The following is a 19,501-nucleotide window of genomic DNA, read 5'->3' as shown; positions in this document are numbered from 1 at the left end:
CATGCTGTGAATGTTGATTTTATTAGGAGGTGAGTCTTTTATACACATAATTAAAATAGGCTATAAAAATAAGTACCTCAAAATAAAGTGGCTCTTAGTATATCACCCCTCTCCCTTTACACCTCTCACTTTGGGAAATACTGTTGACTGAAAGTATCCAGTTATATTCCTTTGAAGAAAGCCTTTTGATATTTGCTGCTTAAAAACAACAGTAGGGCTTCCCTGGTGGCGCAGTGGTTGAGAGTCCACCTGCCGATGCAGGGGACGCAGGTTTGTGCCCCGGTCCGGGAGGATCCCACATGCCGCGGAGCGGCTGGGCCCGTGAGCCATGGCCGCTGAGCCTGCATGTCTGGAGCCTGTGCTCCGCAACAGGAGAGGCCACAGCAGTGAGAGGCCCGTGTACCACAAAAAAAATAAAAATAACAGCAAAACTACCCTGAAGGCAAATGCCTAAGCTCCAGATTTGTCTGGAGTTGTTCACAGATAACAAGGCCTCCAGGAAGAAAGCTAACTTTTTTTCAAGTTTCTATTTTAATTAAAAAAATATTGACTGACATTCACTGTTGGCAGTTCTTAGGAAACATCCCTTCCCTATTCCCCTCAGGCTGTTGAAAAAGTGTGACTTTGAGTTCTCACACAGGACTTCTGGGTGACTAGTTACCATATGTTGGAGCCCTCATACCAGACACTGAAGCCCTTCCATTCCTGGAAGAAAAGGGGCTTCAGTGTCTGGTATGGCTGTGTGTGCAGCCTTCGTATCACCCTTGAAAGTTCACACTCTACTGTCTGCAGAACCTAACCTCTGACTGATAGTGATGTCTGAAAGCTGAGAAAGTTTCTCCATCACCAGGAAAATGCTTTTCCCTACCCACCAGGGACTCTTGAGCCAGAGCAAGTCACTCTGAGGCTGACTCTGGCTGGAACTCGGGTTTCTTGAGCAATGGGTTACTTTGGTTACCAGTTCCTGTTCCCTTTCTTGGTCTTCAGAGAGACCTAGCCATTGCTGGTGTTTCCGGCTTCTGCAGATAAGCACCTTCCTTTCTCTGCGATGTCTCCATGCTGCAACCATGAGGCTTGCTTATAGGCCGCGATGCTGTAAGAATTCACAATAGAGAATTATGAGAGAACAGCTGGAACGGGGTGGGGAGGTCTCTGGCCACCTCTTTATCACTGGTAGACTAGGAGGTTCTATCCGTTATGGCAGCAGAATGCTGTACTGCATGAAAGGAGATGGCCCGAGGGAACTTCTCTCACTCCAGCCTCCTTCCTGTCCCATAACATCAAGAGCCCTTTGCCTCTACATTTTCCTTTTCTGGGAGTCTCTTTCCATCTCACTTCTGCCCAATGATGAACTCCCATGTGGACCTCAAGATCAAGTTTTGCTCATCCCAAGCAGAATTAGCTGCATCCTCTTTTGCCTTTCCATAGCCCTTTTCTCTCTTCCATAAATCATTACATTGTTTAGAAATATTTGGAGATAAGTGAATGCATAGGAATGAGGAGCTCTAGTTGAAGTCTTGGATCTTTGTGACCTTTGGCATGTCCTTCAACCTCTGGTGTCCTCTGTTTTCTCAACTGTTTGAGCTCTAGGAACCTCAGGTTCTAGGCTGGCACACAGTTCTTCCTGATGGATGGACCACATCTGGAGCTGCTGCATGGGGTGTGAGCATAAATCCAAACCCTTCTAAGGAAAAGCTTTGTGGAAACTTCCGAACACTGATTCCCCACCTTCCATGAGCCCAGGGCTCTCCAGGGGGGAGCACTTACTGTACTTAGAGCTCATGGTATGACAGAGCTGGTAAGAGGCAAGCCAAGGCTTAGAGGCTGCTGGCCCAGGACCACATGAACTCCAGTTGCAGGCCCGACTCCACAGCTCACTCCTCCCTACTGTGGACCACGAGAGCACAGCCACATGGTTGATAAATTAAGGTGGGACAAGAAAACTTGTAAACATAAGATTCTTTGCCCATTTGAGCAACTACCTCCTCCCCTTTAGTGTGCATTGTGTGCCTGCATTATATGCTAACTAGATCCCCTTAGAAGACACAGGAATTCCTACTCATGGAAAAAAAAAAAAAAAAAAAAAGCAATTTCCTCTTGGTGCCAGCAAGGTAACTCCCTAGGAGTTAACATTCCTTTCTCAATCCTGTAAGGGGTCACAATAACCCACTGCTCACCTTGTTGGACTATATAAATAGTCAATATGTTACTTTGGTTTTCTTTTCTGGTCCATATTGGGAAAGTTTTTTAAATTGGAGTATAGTTAATTTACAATGTTGTGTTACTTTCAAGTGCAGCAAAGTAATTCATGTATATATTCTTTTCCATTATAGTTTATTACAAGATACTGAGTATAGTTAGCTGTGCTATATAAAGTACGTCCTTGGGAGGATGGTTTCAAGATGGCAGAAGAGTAAGACTCGGAGATCTCCTTCTTCCTCACAGAGACATCAGAAATACATCTACACGTGGAACTGCTCCTATAGAACACCCACCGAACGCTGGCAGAAGACCTCAGACCTCCCAAAAGGCAAGAAACTCCCCACGTACCTGGGTAGGGCAAAAGAAAAAAGAATAAACAGAGACAAAAGAATAGGGACGGGACCCGCAACCAGTGGGAGGGAGCCGTGAAGGAGGAAAGTTTCCCACACACTAGGAGCCCCTTTGCGGGCGGAGACTGCGGGTGGCGGAGGGGGAAGCTTCAGAGCCGCGGAGGAGAGCGCAGCCACAGTGTGGAGGGCAAAGCGGAGAGATTCCCGCAGAGGATCGGTGCCGATCAGCACTCACCAGCCCGAGAGGCTTGTCTGCTCCCCTGCCGGAGCAGGCGGGGCTGGGAACTGAGCCTCGGGCGGATCCCAGGGAAAGGTCTGGAGTTGGCAGAGTGAAAACAGCCTGAAGGGGTTAGTGCGTCATGGCTGGCCGGGAGGGAGTCCCGGTTGAAGTCTGGAGCTGCCGAAGAGGCAAGAGACCTTTTCTTCCCTCTTTGCTTCCTGGGGCACGAGGAGAGGGGTTTAAGCGTGCCACTTAAAGGAGCTCCAGAAACGGGCGCGGAGCTACCGAAGAGACAGGAGACTTTTTCTTGCCTCTTTGCTTCCTGGGGCGCGAGGAGAGGGGATCAAGGTCACCTCGTAAAGGAGCTCCAGAAACGGGCGCGAGCCGCGGCTGTCGGCACGGAGAGTAGAGACGGGTGTGGGACGCTAGGGTTGCTGCTGCCGCCACCAAGAGGCCTGTGTGCCAGCACGGGTCACTCTCCACACCACCCCTCCCGGGAGCTCGTGCAGCCCGCCACTGCCGGGGTCCTGGGATCCAGGGACAGCTTCCCCGGGAAAATGCGTGGTGCGCCTCGGGCTATTGCAGCTTCACGCTGGCCTCTGCCGCCGCAGGCTCGCCCCTCATCCGTGCCCCTCTCTCCCCACGGCCTGTGCCAGAGCGCGCCCGAATCAGCTGCTCCTTTAACCCCGCCTTGTCTGAACGAAGGGCAGACGCTCTCGGACAACCTACACGCAGAGGCAGGGCCAAGTCCAAAGCTGAACCCCAGAAGCTGTGCAAACAAAGAGGAGAGGGGGAGTTCTCTCCCAGCAGCCTCAGAAGCAGCGGATTAAAGCTCTACAATCAACTTGAAGTGCCCTGCATCTGTGGAAAACCTGAATAGACAGCGAAATATCCCAAGTTGAGGAGGTGGACTTCGGGAGCAAGATATACTATTATTTTCCCCTTTTTTCTTTTTGTGAGTGTGTATGTGTGTGCTGCTGTGTGAGATTTTGTCTGTATAGCTTTGCTTGAACCATTTGTCCTAGGGTTAGACCGACACGTTTTTCTTTGTTTTTTTTAATAGAAATTTTTCTTCTTAATAATTATTTCTTATTTTAATAACTATACTTTATCCTACTTTATTTTGTCTTCTCCCTTTCTTTCTTCCCTCCTTCATTTCTTCCTTCCTTTCCTCCCTCACTCCTTCCTTTTCTTTCCTTTCTATTTTTTCTCCCTTTTATTTTGAGCCATGTGGGTTAAAGGCTCTTGGCGCTCCAGCCAGGCGTCAGGGCTGTATCTCTGAGGTGGGAGAACCAACCTCAGGACACTGGTCCACAAGAGACCTCCCAGCTCCACGCAATATCAAACGGTGAAAATCTCCCAGAGATCTCCATCTCAATACCAAGACCCAGCTTCACTCAAGGACCAGCAACGAACAGTGCTGGACACCATATCCCCAACAAAGAACAAGACAGTTCTACAGCCCCATCCATTAGCAGAGAGGCTGCCTAAAATCATAATAAGGCTACCAACATCCCCAAACACACCACCAGACATGGACCTGCCCACCAGAAAGAAAAGATCCAGCCTCATCCACCGGAACAGAGGCACTAGTCCCCCCAACCAGGACCTACTCTACCCACTGAACCAACCTTAGCCACTGGGGACAGCCAGCAAAAACAACGGGAACTACAAACCTGCAGCCTGCAAAAAGGAGACCCCAAAAACAGTAAGATAAGCGAAATGAGAAGACAGAAAAACACACAGCAGATGAAGGAGCAAGATAAAAACACACCAGACCTAACAAATGAAGAGGTAATAGCAAGTCTACCTGAAAAAGAATGCAGAATAATGATAGTAAAGATGATTCAAAATCTTGGAAATAGAATAGACAAATTGCAAGAAACAGTTAACAAGGACCTAGAAGAAATAAAGAGGAAGCAAGCAACAATGAGCAACACAATAAATGAAATGAAAAATACTCTAGATGGGATCAATAGCAGAATAACTGAGGCAGAAGGACGGATAAGTGACCTGGAAGATAAAATAGTGGAAATAACTACTGCACAGCAGAAGAAAGAAAAAAGAATAAAAAGAACTGAGGACACTCTCAGAGACCTCTGGGACAACATTAAATGCACCAACATTTGAATTATAGGGGTCCCAGAAGAAGAAGAGAAAAAGAAAGGGACTGAGAAAATATTTGAAGAGATTATAGTTGAAAACTTCCCTAATATAGGAAAGGAAATAGTCAATCAAGTCCAGGAAGCACAGAGAGTCCCATACAGGATAAATCCAAGGATAAACATGCCAAAACATAATAATCAAACTGTCAAAAATTAAATACAAAGAAAACATATTAAAAGCAGCAAGGGAAAAACAATAACACACAAGGGAATCCCCATAAGGTTAACATCTGATCTTTCAGCAGAAACTCTACAAGCCAGAAGGGAGTGGCAGGACATATTTAAAGTGATGAAGGAAAAAAACCCACAACCAAGATTACTCTACCCAGCAAGGATCTCATTCAGATTTGATGGAGAAATTAAAACCTTTACAGAAAAGCATTAAAACCTTTACAGAAAAGCAAAAGCTGAGAGAGTTCAGCACCACCAAACCAGCTCTACAACAAATGCTAAAGGAACTTCTCTAAGCAAGAAACACAAGAGAAGGAAAAGACCTACAAGAACAACCTGAAACAATTAAGTAAATGGTAACAGGAACATACATATCAATAATTACCTTAAATGTAAATGGATTAAATGCTCCCACCAAAAGACACAGACTGGCTGAATGGATACAAAAGCAAGACCCATATATATGCTGTCTACAAGAGACCCACTTCAGACCTAGGGACACATACAGACTGAAAGTAAGGGGATGGAAAAAGATATTCCATGCAAATGGAAATCAGAAGAAAGCTGGAGTAGCAATCCTCATATCAGACAAAATAGACTTTAAAATAAAAACTATTACAAGAGACAAAGAAGGACACTACATAATGATCAAGGGATCGATCCATGAAGAAGATATAACAATTGTAAATATTTATGCACCCAACATAGGAGCACCTCAGTACATAAGGCAAATAACAGCCATAAAAGGGGAAATCGACAGTAACACAATCATAGTAGGGGACTTTAACACCCCACTGTCACCAATGGACACATCATCCAAAATGAAAATAAATAAGGAAACACAAGCTTTAAATGATACATTACACAAGATGGACTTAATTGATATTTATAGGGCATTCCATCCAAAAACAACAGAATACACATTTTTCTCAAGTGCTCATGGAACATTCTCCAGGATAGATCATATCTTGGGTCACAAATCTAGCCTTGGTAAATTTAAGAAAATTGAAATCATATCAAGTATCTTTTGCAACCACAACGCTATAAGACTAGATATCAATTACAGGAAAAGATCTGTAAAAAATACAAACACATGGAGGCTAAACAATACACTTCTTAATAATGAAGTGATCACTGAAGAAATCAAAGAGGAAATCAAAAAATACTTAGAAGCAAATGACAATGGAGACATGACGACCCCAAACCTATGGGATACAGCAAAAGCAGTTCTAAGAGGGAAGTTTATAGCAATACAATCATACCTTAAGAAAAAGGAAACATCTTGAATAAACAACCTAACTTTGCACTTAAAGCAATTAGAGAAGGAAGAACAAAAAAACCCCAAATTTAGCAGAAGGAAAGAAATCATAAAGATCAGATCAGAAATAAATGAAAAAGAAATGAAGGAAACAATAGCAAAGATCAATAAAAGTAAAAGCTGGTTCTTTGAGAAGATAAATAAAATTGATAAACCATTAGCCAGACTCATCAAGAAAAACAGGGAGAAGACTCAAATCAATAGAATTAGAAATGAAAAAGGAGATGTAACAACTGACACTGCAGAAATACAAAAGATTATTAGAGATTACTACAAGCAACTCTATCTATGCCAATAAAATGGACAACCTGGAAGAAATGGACAAATTCTTAGAAATGCACAAGCTGCCGAGACTGAACCAGGAAGAAATAGAAAATATGAACAGACCAATCACAAGCACTGAAATTGAAACTTTGATTAAAAATCTTCCAACAAACAAAACCCCAGGACCAGATGGCTTCACAGGCGAATTCTATTAAACATTTAGAGAAGAGCTAACACCTATCTTTCTCAAACTCTTCCAAAAGATAGCAGAGGGAGGAACACTCCCAAACTCAGAATCTATGAGGCCACCATCACCCTGATACCAAAAGCAGACAAAGATGTCACAAAGAAAGAAAACTACAGGCCAATATCACGGATGAACATAGATGCAAAAATCCTCAACAAAATACTAGCAAACAGAATCCAACAGCACATTAAAAGGATCATACACCATGATGAAATGGGGTTTATTCCAGGAATGCAAGGATTCTTCAATATACGCAAATCAATCAACGTGATACACCATATCAACAAACTGAAGGAGAAAAACCATATGATCATCTCAATAGATGCAGAGAAAGCTTTTGACAAAATTCAACACCCATTTATGATAAAAACCCTGCAGAAAGTAGGCATACAGGGAACTTTCCTCAACATAATAAAGGCCATATATCACAAACCCACAGCCAGCATTGTTCTCAATGGTGAAAAACTGAAACCATTTCCACTAAGATCAGGAACAAGACAAGGTTGCCTACTCTCACCACTCTTATTCAACATAGTTTTGGAAGTTCTAGCCACAGCAATCAGAGAAAATAAAGAAATAAAAGGAATCCAAATAGGAAAAGAAGTAAAGCTGTCACTGTTTGCAGATGACATGATACTATACATAGAGAATCCTACCAAAAACTACTAGAGCTAATCAATGAATTTGGTAAAGTAGCAGGATACAAAATTAATGCACAGAAATCTCTGGCATTCTTATACACTAACAATGAAAAATCTGAGAGTGAAATTAAGAAAACACTCCCATTTACCATTGCAACAAAAAGAATAAAATATCTAGGAATCAACCTACCTAAGGAGACAAAAGACCTGTATGCAGAAGACTATAAGACACTGATGAAAAATTAAAGATGATACAAATAGGTGGAGAAATATACCATGTTCTTGGATTGGAAGAATCAACATTGTGAAAATGGCTCTATTACCCAAAGCAATCTACAAATTCAATGCGATCCCTATCAAATTACCACTGGCATTTTTTACAGAACTAGAACAAAAAATTTCACAATTTGTATGGAAACACAAAAGACCCCGAATAGCCAAAGCAATATTGAGAACTAAAAATGGAGCTGGTGGAATCTGGCTCCCCGACTTCAGACTATACTACAAGGCCACAGTAATCAAGACAGTATGGTACTGGCACAAAAACAGAAATATAGATCAATGGAACAGGATAGAAAGCCCAGAGATAAACCCACACACATATGGTCACCTTATCTTTGATAAAGGAGGGAAGGATATACAGTGGAGAAAAGACAGCCTCTTCAATAAGTGGTGCTGGGAAAACTGGACAGCTACCTGTACAAGTATGAAATTAGAACACTCCCTAACACCACACACAAAAATAAACTCAAAATGGGTTAAAGATCTAAATGTAAGGCCAGACACTATCAAACTCTTAGAGGAAAACATAGGCAGAACACTCTGACATAAATCACAGCAAGATCCTTTTTGACCCATCTCCTAGAGAAATGGAAATAAAAACAAAAATAAACAAATGGGCCATAATGAAACTTAAAAACTTTTGCACAGCAAAGGATACCATAAACAAGACCAAAAGACAACCCTTAGAATGGGAGAAAATATTTTCAAATGAAGCAACTGACAAAGAATTAATATCCAAAATTTATAAGCAACTCAGGCAGCTCAATAACAAAAAAACAAACAACCCAATCCCAAAATGGGCAGAAGACCTAAATAGACATTTCTCCAAAGAATATATACAGATTGCCAACAAACACATGAAAGAATGCTCAACATCATTAATCATTAGAGAAATGCAAATCAAAACTACAATGAGATATCATCTCACACCGGTCAGAATGGCCATCATCAAAAACTCTAGAAACAATAAATGCTGGAGAGGGTGTGGAGCAAAGGAAACCCTCTTGCTCTGCTGGTGGGAATGTAAATTGATACAGCCACTATGGAGAACAGTATGGGGGTTCCTTAAAAAACTACAAATAGAACAACCATACGACCCAGCAATCCCACTACTGGGCATATACCCTGAGAAAACCATAATTCAAAAAGAGTCATGTACCAAAATGTTCATTGCAGCTCTATTTACGATAGCCAGGACATGGAAGCAACCTAAGTGTCCATCAACAGATGAATGGATAAAGAAGATGTGGCACATATATACAATGGAATATTACTCAGCCATAAAAAGAAATGAAACTGAGTTATTTGTAATGAGGTGGATAGACCTGGAGTCTGTCATACAGAGTGACGTAAGTCAGAGGGAGAAAAACAAATACCGTATGCTAACACATATATATGGACTGTAAGAAAAAAAAATGTCATGAAGAGATTAGTGGTAGGATGGGAATAAAACACAGACCTACTAGAGCATGGACTTGAGGATATGGGGAGGGGGAAGGGTAAGCTGTGATGAAGTGAGAGAGAGGCATGGACATATATACACTACCAAATGTAAATTAGATAGCTAGTGGGAAGCTGCTGCATAGCACAGGGAGATCACCTCTGTGCTTTGTGACCACCTAGAGGGGTGGGATAGGGTGGGTGGGAGGGAGGGTGACACAAGAGGGAAGAGATATGGGAACATATGTATATGTATAACTGATTCACTTTGTTGTAAAGGAAAAAGTAACACACTATTGTAAAACAGTTATACTCCAATAAAGATGTTAAAAAAAAAAAAGTACGTCCTTGTTTACCTACTTTATATATGGTAGTGTGTATATGTTCCTCCCAAACTCTTAATTTATCCCTCGCCCTCTGCTTCCCCCCCCCCCGCAATATGTTACTTTGATGTATAACCCATTGTCTGAAAAACTTATGTAGGGCTTCCCTGGTGGCACAGTGGTTAAGAATCCGCCTGTCAATGCAGGGGTCACGGGTTCAAGCCCTGGTCCGGGAAGATCCCACATGCCGCGGAGCAACTAAGCCTGTGAGCCACAACTACTGAGACTGTGTGCCACAAGTACTGAAGCCCATGTACCTAGAGCCCGTGCTTCGCAACAAGAGAAGCCACTGCAATGAGAAGCCTGTGCACTGCAACCTAGAGTAGCCTCCACTCGCCATAACTACAGAAAGCCCATGTGCAGCAATGAAGACCCAATGCAGCCAAAAATAAATAAAGTAAATAAATAAATTTTTTTTAAAAAACCCAAAACAACTTATGTAACTATGCCTTGACCTCTAACAGGTGGAACAGTCCTCACAGTTTTCTGAAATACTGTCTCCCGGGTTATAATCCTTGGGATAGCGTGACTAAATTTTCTATTTCTTTCTTAGATTGACTGTTGATCAATTTTCATTGATATGGTGATGGCCAACCCCTGACTTCATGGCCAGTCAACAGGCAGCTCTGGGATATGGATGGTCAGCAGTGCTGGCTAGTAGGTGTCACACCCTTCTGACAGATTGTTCATTCATTAAATACTTGGAGTACACGCTAAGCTCTCTGCTGGACACAGGATATGAGGTGAGCCAAACAGGTGTGGTTCCTGCCCTCAGGGAGCCTACAGTCCAGTGAGCAAGCTTGTAAAACATGATAATCACTAAGTAATCATCAACTATCATGCTATGAAGGAAAAGTATAGGAGGCTAGGGGAGCATATAATAGAAGGATCAAAGTTAGATCGAGAAGGGGATTTTCTCAAATCCTCTTTGAGAAAACGGTGTTCAAGTTAAGACCACAACTAAATTGTGTTAAGAAGGATGTGTGGGTAAGGAAGGGGGAAGAGCATGAGGGTAGGCTCCTGGGGCTGAAGCATAGAATGGGGAGGGTGGTTAGTGGCAGGAATGGGAGGCTGGATTATGAAGGACCTGTGGCCCATGCTAAGAAATTTGGGTCTTAAGAGCAATGAAAGCCAAGCTCAGAGCTTTGGGCAAGAGATGATGTGAACTGATATGTACACTCTAAGGAAATTGCTCTGGCCACCTGGTGGAGAGAGGATGAGAGGGGAACATGTGTGGATGTGGGGAGAATGGCTCAGAGGTGAATTTGGTCCCCCAGATGCTTGGGTGGCAGCAGTAGGGATAAAGGGAAAAGGATGAATTGGAGGCATATGTTGGAGGTAGAATCAATGAGGCTTAAAGGTATGGGAAGATGAAGAAGAGAGAGGACATTTGTGACTCTCCAGTTTCTACCCTGGGTGAGTGCTGATGCCATTTAATGAGACGGGGGAAAGCCTGGAGGGGAGCAGACTTTAGGAGGGCACCAAGGACCCAATTTTGAAAATTGAAATGCTAATTTGAAGTTTTGAACATACTTTAGATTGTTTAGAGAGGACATGACGTGAGAAGACAACCCAGAGCAGAGCCCCAAATCATTCTTCCATGTGGAGGTTTATAGAGAAGTCAGAGAGGTAGGAGAAACCCGGGAGGGGAGGTGTTAAAGTCAAGTGACAGTGACAAGTGCCTTCCAAGGAAAGAGTGACCAACAGTGCTGGGGGCCTCTGAGAATCCATGCAATATGAGGATGGTAGGGAGTCCACTGCATTCAGCTGTGAGGAAGTCAGATCTTAGCATAGCCCTGGTGGCACTGAAGGGGGAAATCAGTCTATATAGTGGGTTGAAAAGTGAACGGGAGGTGAGGACGAGACAGCAGGTGCAGACCAGCACCGGAGAACATGGCCATAAAAAGGAGGAGGAGGGAGGGTGGTAGATCACTTGTCACTTCTGATAGGAAGAATTCAGGAGAGGAAGCAGCTAAATAGTGCAAGTAAGCTCTCTAAGGAGAAGGGGAGAGGTGGCACCCAGATAGCCAGTGACTCTTCTAAGAAGCAAGTCAAGGAGTGGCTGAGAACCAACTGCCTGTGTTCAAATCCTGTCTCTGCCACTTATTAGCTCTGTAATCTTTGGCAAGTTACATGACATCTTATTAGAGTCTGTTTCTTCATCTGCATAATGGGGACAAAATAGTAATTGTCTCAGAGGATTGTTTGAGAAGGTTAAAATATATGAAATATTTAAAGTAGTGCCTGGCACATAATAAGGGCTGTTTAAGTGTTTGCTATTATTATCTTTCAGAGAGAGGTTGGGGGGAGGAGAAGAACAGAATGGGTTCAAAAGAATGTAGGCTTGTAGATCTACTTTGGAGAAAATGGGCCCAGTCTCCCCTGATGGCGTCTGTTTTCTCTATGAAGCACAAGGCAGCAGCCGAGCGCACGTGTTGGGTGGCCAGTGTGTTGCAGCTGGGCAGAGCCAGACAGTTATTCCCTCAGCATCTCCCTGTCGCGTGTAAAGAACAAGCAGGAGAGGGCAGGTTCTCACAGTGACATGAAATTGACTCACTTTGGTACCAGGAAGGGCTGGGGCCACACTCCCTTCCTGCAGATGGGCTGCTGGCAGCTCAGCCCAGGAACCTCTCCTCCCAGCCTTCTGCCCTCTGTGGCCTCCTCCACTCCCTGCTGTGACATGTCTTCCTGGGCTTTTATGTCATTGGAATGTAGCTTTTCTTTCTGTGGTTAGAGAGTTCTGGTCTTTCCTGCTAACAGTGCTTAATGATTGATGGTGCAGCCTTGGCCTTTTGTAATAATTTTTCAGGATCTTATTTACTTGTGACTTTGTGGAAGGGAGAAGTAATAGAAAAACTCCCTTTATACCAGAGGTTCTCAACCTTGGTTGTATATCCGAATAAACTGGAGAGCTTTAAAAAATTCCTGTGCCCAGGCTGCATCCCAGATCAACTGAGTCAAAATCTCTGCGGGTAGGAGCCAGACATCAGTAGTTTTTAAATCTCTCCAGGTGATTCCAATGTACAGCAAGCAAAGGAGGCTTCGGTTGCACATGGGTCCCCCTACAGCTAAATGTCTACAACAGAGGGAAACAATCGGCAACTACTTAAGTGCCTCAATTCACATAAGCATTCAGTTACTTATGATTGAGTCAAGATTCTGTCCCTGCTTCTGTGATATAAGATCATGAAGATCATGCATATCTTAATCAAGATTCCATGCACAGAGTGTAGGGCTGGGCCCAGGTGCATATTACATAGTACATTGGGGGGTAGGTGTCAAGGGCAGCACACCTGTTTCATGCACCCCAAATATCTCCTTAGCACACATGAAGCAATGAAACTGCAGAAAGGAACCAATTATTGCATATTCTCAATGCTTTCATTTGTTTATATCTCTAGCTATGACACACATTAACTAGTCAGACTTGTTTTCTTTTGTTGTTTTTTGTTGATTTGTTTAGGTCAAAGAGACTGTATTTCAACCAACTGCCAATGAAACAGGACGGGATAACTTCCAAGCGGCTACTAACCCATTACTCACATGGACAGAGAGCTGGGACTCCTGAGAAGTTTGCATTGTGGGTCAAGCTAAACCCAACCTATTCAGCTGAGACTCTCACGAAGACAGTGGCACACGAAAAGGCCCGAGGGCTGGGCAGCTTGAGGACAAGTCTGGCTCAGTCCTACACCTTGCGGAAATGAGAACTGGCCCAAGAAGGCACTAGTAATCAAGTCTGCTGTTTTGTGCAAATTCTCTCAGCTGTTTGATCCTCATATCTTAGTATTTTCTCAACTATGAAATAAAGCAAAGAGCCTTCATGATTGATGGCTCCTGTCTCAGGAGGCTCAGCCTTCTCTGCAGGCAGGGACCTATGCAACGCGATGTGAGAATTCAAAGATGGTGAGAATTCCACCATCCACTTCCCACTTCCAGCCTACCTTCAATTCTGGTCTACTCTGCTGCCTATAACACCACCGTTACTGTTAGGTAGGGTTCTGGTGTGCTACTGGTCCCTTTAAAATGCAAATCTGTGTCAAGTCCCTTGTATCTTACTGTGGATATCAATAATCCTCTGGTGGGACTGATACAAGTGTGAGATAACCACGCATTAGGAAAGGATAAAAGGGCCTAAACAGACCAAAACTGAGCTAATATGTAGCCACTAGTTACATTGGCTACTGAACACTTGAAAGGTGTTCAAATGGAGTCCAAATTGAGGTGTGCCGTCAGTATAAATATCAGATTTTGAAGATTTAGTTTAAGACTCATTGATTTCATAAATTGATTACAAAGGTATTTTGGATCTATTGGGCCAAATCAAATGTTATTAAAATCATTTCACTTGTTACTTTTATTGTTTTTAAACGTGACTACTAGAAAATTTTAAATCACATAATATGGCTTGTACTTGTGGCTCGTACCGTATTTCCCTTGGATGGGGCTGGTCGAAGACTAGACTGTTCCACATGGTCCATTTTGGTGATGATCTAGGCTGGCACTCTGCCCCTGGGCCTGGAGTACCCCTCCTTTGCTTCTCTAGCCTTCCTCCTGCCTGTTACCTTCCAGACTTTAGCGCTCTTGTTTTGCAAACGAGAAAATTCCCCCAGAGAGGTCAGAGGAATTGCCCAAGTCCTACAGGAGAGCTCACACAGTCCCGTGGCCATGAGATTTAAAGGGCACTGAGCACAGAAGTTGCCAAGCCCTTGGGACGTACAGACAAGAAAGAGCACCTGGAGGTGAGGCCGGCTGACTCTCACCTAAAGGAGACTAAACAAAAGAGGTCTGAGTGGTACAAGAAGGTTTCTAATCCCAGCCCCTGATTACAAGGAAGTATATGAGGTGCTTACAAATAAATTGTATTACAAAACCACCAGGAAGTGAGCCAGCTTGTTAGGGCCCTCTGGTTATTACTTATAACTTTAGGGAATTTCCAAATTGCCAGATTATTCATTTGGGGGAACAGGAGAACTTTTTCTCTGTGAGAGAGCCTACTCAGAACCTATTGTGTAATTGTTGAAAACACTCTATGATAATGGGCTGGAAATGCTCCAACAGTCCTTGACCTAAGCCCCAGGCCCCAGCCCAAAGAGCAGATGCTGGTCATGTCTTACCCAATCGGGATGATGGCCAGGAAGGAGAGGAAGGAGGAGAGTGCAAAGCAGGTGCCAACGAACTTGTCCATGGTGAGCTGATAGATCTTGTTGTACACTGTAGATGTCACCACCCCAGTCAGAGCCAGGGACAGCTGCAGGATGACAAACACCTTTCCTGTGGAAGGGACCGAGGTTACCAAGGTTACTAAGCTGTCCCTCCGTGTTCCCTGAGAGCTGAGTCTCAGGGGGCTTCTCAGGAGACCCCTCACCCTTCCCAGACTCCCTCTGTCTTCATGGCTCATTTTACAGGATTCTTGCCTCCACCCAGCTGACTCTTCCCATGGCCTGTGGATGGTAGTATCTCCCTCTGACTGTGGCTTTTCAGCGGCTGACTTTCGGAGTCTTTCCCACCCTCCTGCTCTCACTCCCTCCACTCTGGACGGACACCAGGGTGTTTCTAGTGTCTTCAGGGCTGCTTCTGGAACTCTCTCCTGTGCCTTCGGCCAGTCCAGACCCCGTGCCTCAAGCCGACTGGCTCTGAAACCGTCCAGACAGAACCTCCGAGAAATTCCTTTCACTCACCGTAAGAGGAGCCCTTGATGAGCTTGGACATTGCCGATCGGATGGTTGTGATGGGGATGAGAGCAAACAGCATGGTGGCCCGAGCTGGAAAGGAATCACAGGAGAGCACCGCTCAGTGTAGCGCAGCCTCGGCCCAAGAGTAAATTAGAACAGAGCAAATGCCTCCCCTCCCCCCTCTCCCACAATCCTCTGTGGCCTTGAAGAAATGGTTTCTCTGCTGGCAGACTAGGACCCCCCCACCTCCTCCCCCAGCCCCGGGCAGTCTGATTCTCTGAGCACATTGCTGCAGACCCGTCTGCAAGGTGCCAAGCACAGTGCTGACAGAGAGCGAAGGGTGTCTTTATTGGTAGAGTTAAGTTGTTTCTAGGGAAGTGGAGCTGATGTCACTCGGAACTCCTCTCCTTGCCTCCTGGGAGAGAGGTATCTGCGCTCGCCGTGCATCCTCACCTCTGGGAGATGGTCCCAGGAGCTTTGGCAAACTGCATCTAGAAATGTGTGCCACTAACACACCTGCCACACACCCCTCCTTCCCTCAAGCCCTGTTCATTATCCCTTGGCGGTGTGTGTGTGTGTGTGTGTGTGTGTGTGTGTGTGTGTGTGTGTGTGTGTGTGTGTGTGTGTGTGTGTGTGTATGTGTGTGTGTGTTGGGGAGGGAAGGGGAGGGGGGACTCTGGCCCTTGTACACGGCCTGCTGAACTGGGAGCTGGCTAAAGGTAATCTTGCCATTTTGTGAGGGGTTTTTCTTTTTTTTTGCGGTATGCGGGCCTCTCACTGTTGTGGCCTCTCCCGTTGCGGAGCACAGGCTCCGGACGCGCAGGCTCAGCGGCCATGGCTCACGGGCTCAGTTGCTCCGCGGCATGTGGGATCTTCCCGGACCAGGGCACGAACCCGTGTCTCCTGCATCGGCAGGCGGATTCTCAACCACTGCGCCACCAGGGAAGCCCTGTGAGGGGTTTTTCTGAGTTGTGTGACCTCTGCCAGAGGACCGTCTCTGGGAACCATCTTGAGTTGTTCGAATATATTTAGCCACTAGCCAGCCACGTGACTATTTAATTTAAATGAAATAGTATGAAAAATTCTGTTCTTTAAGTTGCACTGGCCATATTTCAAGGGCTTCATAGCCACACGTGGCTAATGGCTAGTGTATTAGGCAGAACAGATACAGAACATTTCTATCAGTGTAGAAAGGTCTGTGGGAGCACGGGCCAGAGCTCTCAGCTCGTGGCTGTCTTTGTCCTCAGAGAGGAACTTCATTCTGCTTCCTTGAGGGAATGAATGTATTACAATGGTTGTGGAAGGCATTTATGGAGAACTTTTCTCTTTTTAAAAAGCTTGTGCTTGACCCAAGATAATTGAAATGATTTTAATTAAAGGACTTTTTCAGCTGGATTAATGTTTTATCCCTCTAAAACTGGGGAGAAGAAACTCAACCCCGTCTCCTCCACTCGAGGGCATCCCGAAGGCTCTCCTGCTGACTCCAGGCACCACTGACCAGACCTCCCTTGACTTCCTAGAGCTATGGGTACCACTCTGGTAACATTTCAGGGGCCACACAGGTAACAATACTGACAAACTCAAGTGCACATAATCCTGTCTCCCCTGTGTCTCCTAGGTAGCAGGTATAATCTCCAGTGCTGAGCTGGAACACCTAGAACACAGCATCCCTGGGGTCAGCCCCGTGCCTTGGGGGATGCGCAGTGTCCTTGTCCTGCCTCCCCAAGGATGCCAGACTCACCAATGTAGAACATGTATGTCTCTTTCACAGAAGCCAAGAGGAGGGCTCCAGACGCAAAGGAGACCATTCCAATCATGATCATGGTGGTGTCCTGGAAGTAGCGGGAGAAGACCAGGATGCCCAGGAAGCTGGTGATGAAGATGGTGTACCCTGAAGCCATACCATAGCCCACCTGCACTTGGTTCCAACTCAGAGGCTCCCTCAGCACAAAAAGGGGTATCACGTCCACCGTGCCCACCACTGCCAGGTCATATATGATGGCACCCACAAAGAGCAGGGCAATAATGGTTTTCTTGGGCTTTGCTTTTGCAGGAGATGAAGGGTGCCTCACTACACTCTGCTCGTCTGTCAGATCAAGATCCAGGGTGTTATAGGTGCTGACTGTGCCAGACACCATATCCCCAGCCTTGCTGGGCCTGGCCTTGGACTCAGGGACCTTCAGCACAAAGAGGCTGTAGAAAAGGGCACAGGTGGCACAGCTCACGCTGAAGGCGGTCAGCACCAGGCCCTGGCTGGAGTTCCAGACTGTCTGCTTGAAGAGGTGCCCAGAGATCATGCTCCCACAGAATCCCGCCAAGCCCAGGATCAAGTCAATCACGATGAGGCGCAGGGAGCGGCGGCCCTCCGAGGAGCCGAGGGATCCCAGGGCCATGACCCCCGACCAGAACGCCGAGAAGCCACCACACAGCCCGTTGAGCGCCGCCGCCCCGTAGAGCATCTCCACGGGCCAGTCCAGCAGCACCTTGAGCAGCAGCGCGAGGCGGGAGAGCATGAAGCCCAGCAGAGGCATGCAGATGGAGATCTTGCGGTGGTAGCGGTCGCTGAGCCAGCCCAGCCCATAGGCCGACAGCAGGGGCGTCAGGCCCATCACAAGGTTGTAGGTGATGTAGAAGTTGGAGATGGCTCTCTGCTGTTGGTTCTCTAGAGCCCCCCGGGGCAATGGGCTGGCGCTGTGGTTGGACGAGACCCCGACTCTGGAGGACTCCTTCACCACGAGGAGCAGCCCCGCGTCGTAGAGGGAGGCGGCCATCTGGGTGGAGGCCACCACGGGCTCGATCCAGGTCCACACCTGGAGGCGAGGCAGGGGGCCCCTGCACGGGCAGGTGGTCCCCGGCTCCATGTGGTCTCTCTGATGGGGGATGGAGGAAGGGGTTTGCCCACTGCCGCTGCCGCTCCAGAGGGCGGGGGCGCAGCCCGGGTGCGCGCGGGGAAACCTGCGAGCCGAGCTGAGCCAGGCGCAGGGCGCCAGTGACAGCAGCCAGCCGGGAGGCTGAGTAACCTCCGGGACCGCGGCCACGCCTGCCCGGACCAAAAAGGGCCACGCTCCGCCCCCCGGCGGCGGAGCAGGACTGGCGGCGGCCCAGGGAAGCCAGGCGCGGGGGAGTGCGCGGCGAGTCTGGAGTCCGGCTGCGCCCCCACGTCACGCTGCTCTGGGCAGCGCGGCCGCCTGAAGGGTAGATTTCCGCACGGCCGGGCGTGCCTGGACCTCCCGCAGGTCGCTGGGCAACTTCTCCTGGGACTGGGCCTGACTTGAGACACCCCCGCCCCCCCAAGGCAGGGGGCAAAATTCTGTCCCTGGAAGGCAGTTTGGGACAAGTAGTGAGGTGCCTGGGATCAGCTGGTTGAGGGGGGGGACGGTGAGGTTTTATTTTGGGGTTTAAAAGTGACGGGGACCTCTGTGCTGTGGGGAGCTGGGTGGCAGAGACTTTGAGAGAAATTTTTAAAACTCAGGAGTCCTAGTATCTCTTTGAGGTGTTGATTTCAATTCTTTTGGATAAAGACCCCGCAGTGGGATTGCTAGATCATAGTGCTTTTATTTTTTTTGAGGAAACTTCGTTGTTTTCCAAAGAAGCTGCCCCATTTTCCTTTCACAGCACCAGTGCACAAGGGTTCCAGTGTCTCACATCCTCACCAACACTTATCTATTCTGATAAATAGCCATCTTGACAGGTGTGGGGTGATACCTCACTATGGTTTTGATTTGCATTTCCCTGATGATTAGCTTATCTTTTCATATGCTTCTTGGCCATTTGTGTATCTTCTTTGGAGAAATATCTATCCAAGTTCTTAGCCCATGTTTGTTTTACAACTGAATTGTAGGAATTCTTATATATGTTGGAGATTAACTCCCTTTCAGAGATATGATGTGCAATATTTTCTCATTCTGTAGGTTGCCTTTTCACTCTTGATTTTTTTTCTTTTGCAGTGCAGAAGCTTTATTAGTTTGATGTAGTCCCACTTGTTTATTTTTAGGTTCTTTTTTTTTAAATACATAAATTTATTTTTGGCTGCATTGGGTCTTCGTTGCTGCCCACGGGCTTTCTCTTGTTGCGGTGAGTGGGGGCTACTCTTCGTTGCGGTGCGTTGGCTTCTCATTGCGGTGGCTTCTCGTTGCAGAGTGTGGG

General features: G+C 46.2%; 1 protein-coding gene and 1 long non-coding RNA gene across 3 annotated transcripts; one reads left to right on the top strand and one right to left on the bottom strand.

Annotated features, from left to right (window-relative positions):
- Positions 1–2: 2 nt before the first annotated feature.
- Positions 3–18,423, bottom strand: SLC46A2 (solute carrier family 46 member 2). Its single transcript, XM_059071565.2, has 4 exons — positions 17,097–18,423; positions 15,362–15,445; positions 14,798–14,954; positions 3–1,093 (listed from the first exon to the last, which is right to left on the bottom strand). The coding sequence occupies exons 1-4, from the start codon at positions 18,214–18,216 to the stop codon at positions 994–996; spliced, it is 1,461 nt and encodes a 486-aa protein (XP_058927548.1). The 5' UTR covers positions 18,217–18,423; the 3' UTR covers positions 3–993.
- On the top strand, positions 2,338–14,034 carry LOC136794726 (uncharacterized). 2 transcript variants are annotated; one of them, XR_010841884.1, is made up of 3 exons: positions 2,338–2,530; positions 10,237–10,426; positions 13,147–14,034. It is a non-coding gene; the product is annotated as an uncharacterized lncRNA (long non-coding RNA). The 2 variants fall into 2 exon arrangements; XR_010841885.1 differs by lacking the exon at positions 2,338–2,530 and adding an exon at positions 9,754–10,080.
- Positions 18,424–19,501: the final 1,078 nt, after the last annotated feature.

The sequence above is a fragment of the Kogia breviceps genome, chromosome 8, assembly GCF_026419965.1.
Source record: "Kogia breviceps isolate mKogBre1 chromosome 8, mKogBre1 haplotype 1, whole genome shotgun sequence".
NCBI classification, from domain to species: Eukaryota; Metazoa; Chordata; class Mammalia; order Artiodactyla; family Physeteridae; genus Kogia; species Kogia breviceps.
The sequence above is the reverse complement of the archived record's forward strand: the minus strand, read 5'-3'. Positions and strand labels throughout refer to the sequence as shown.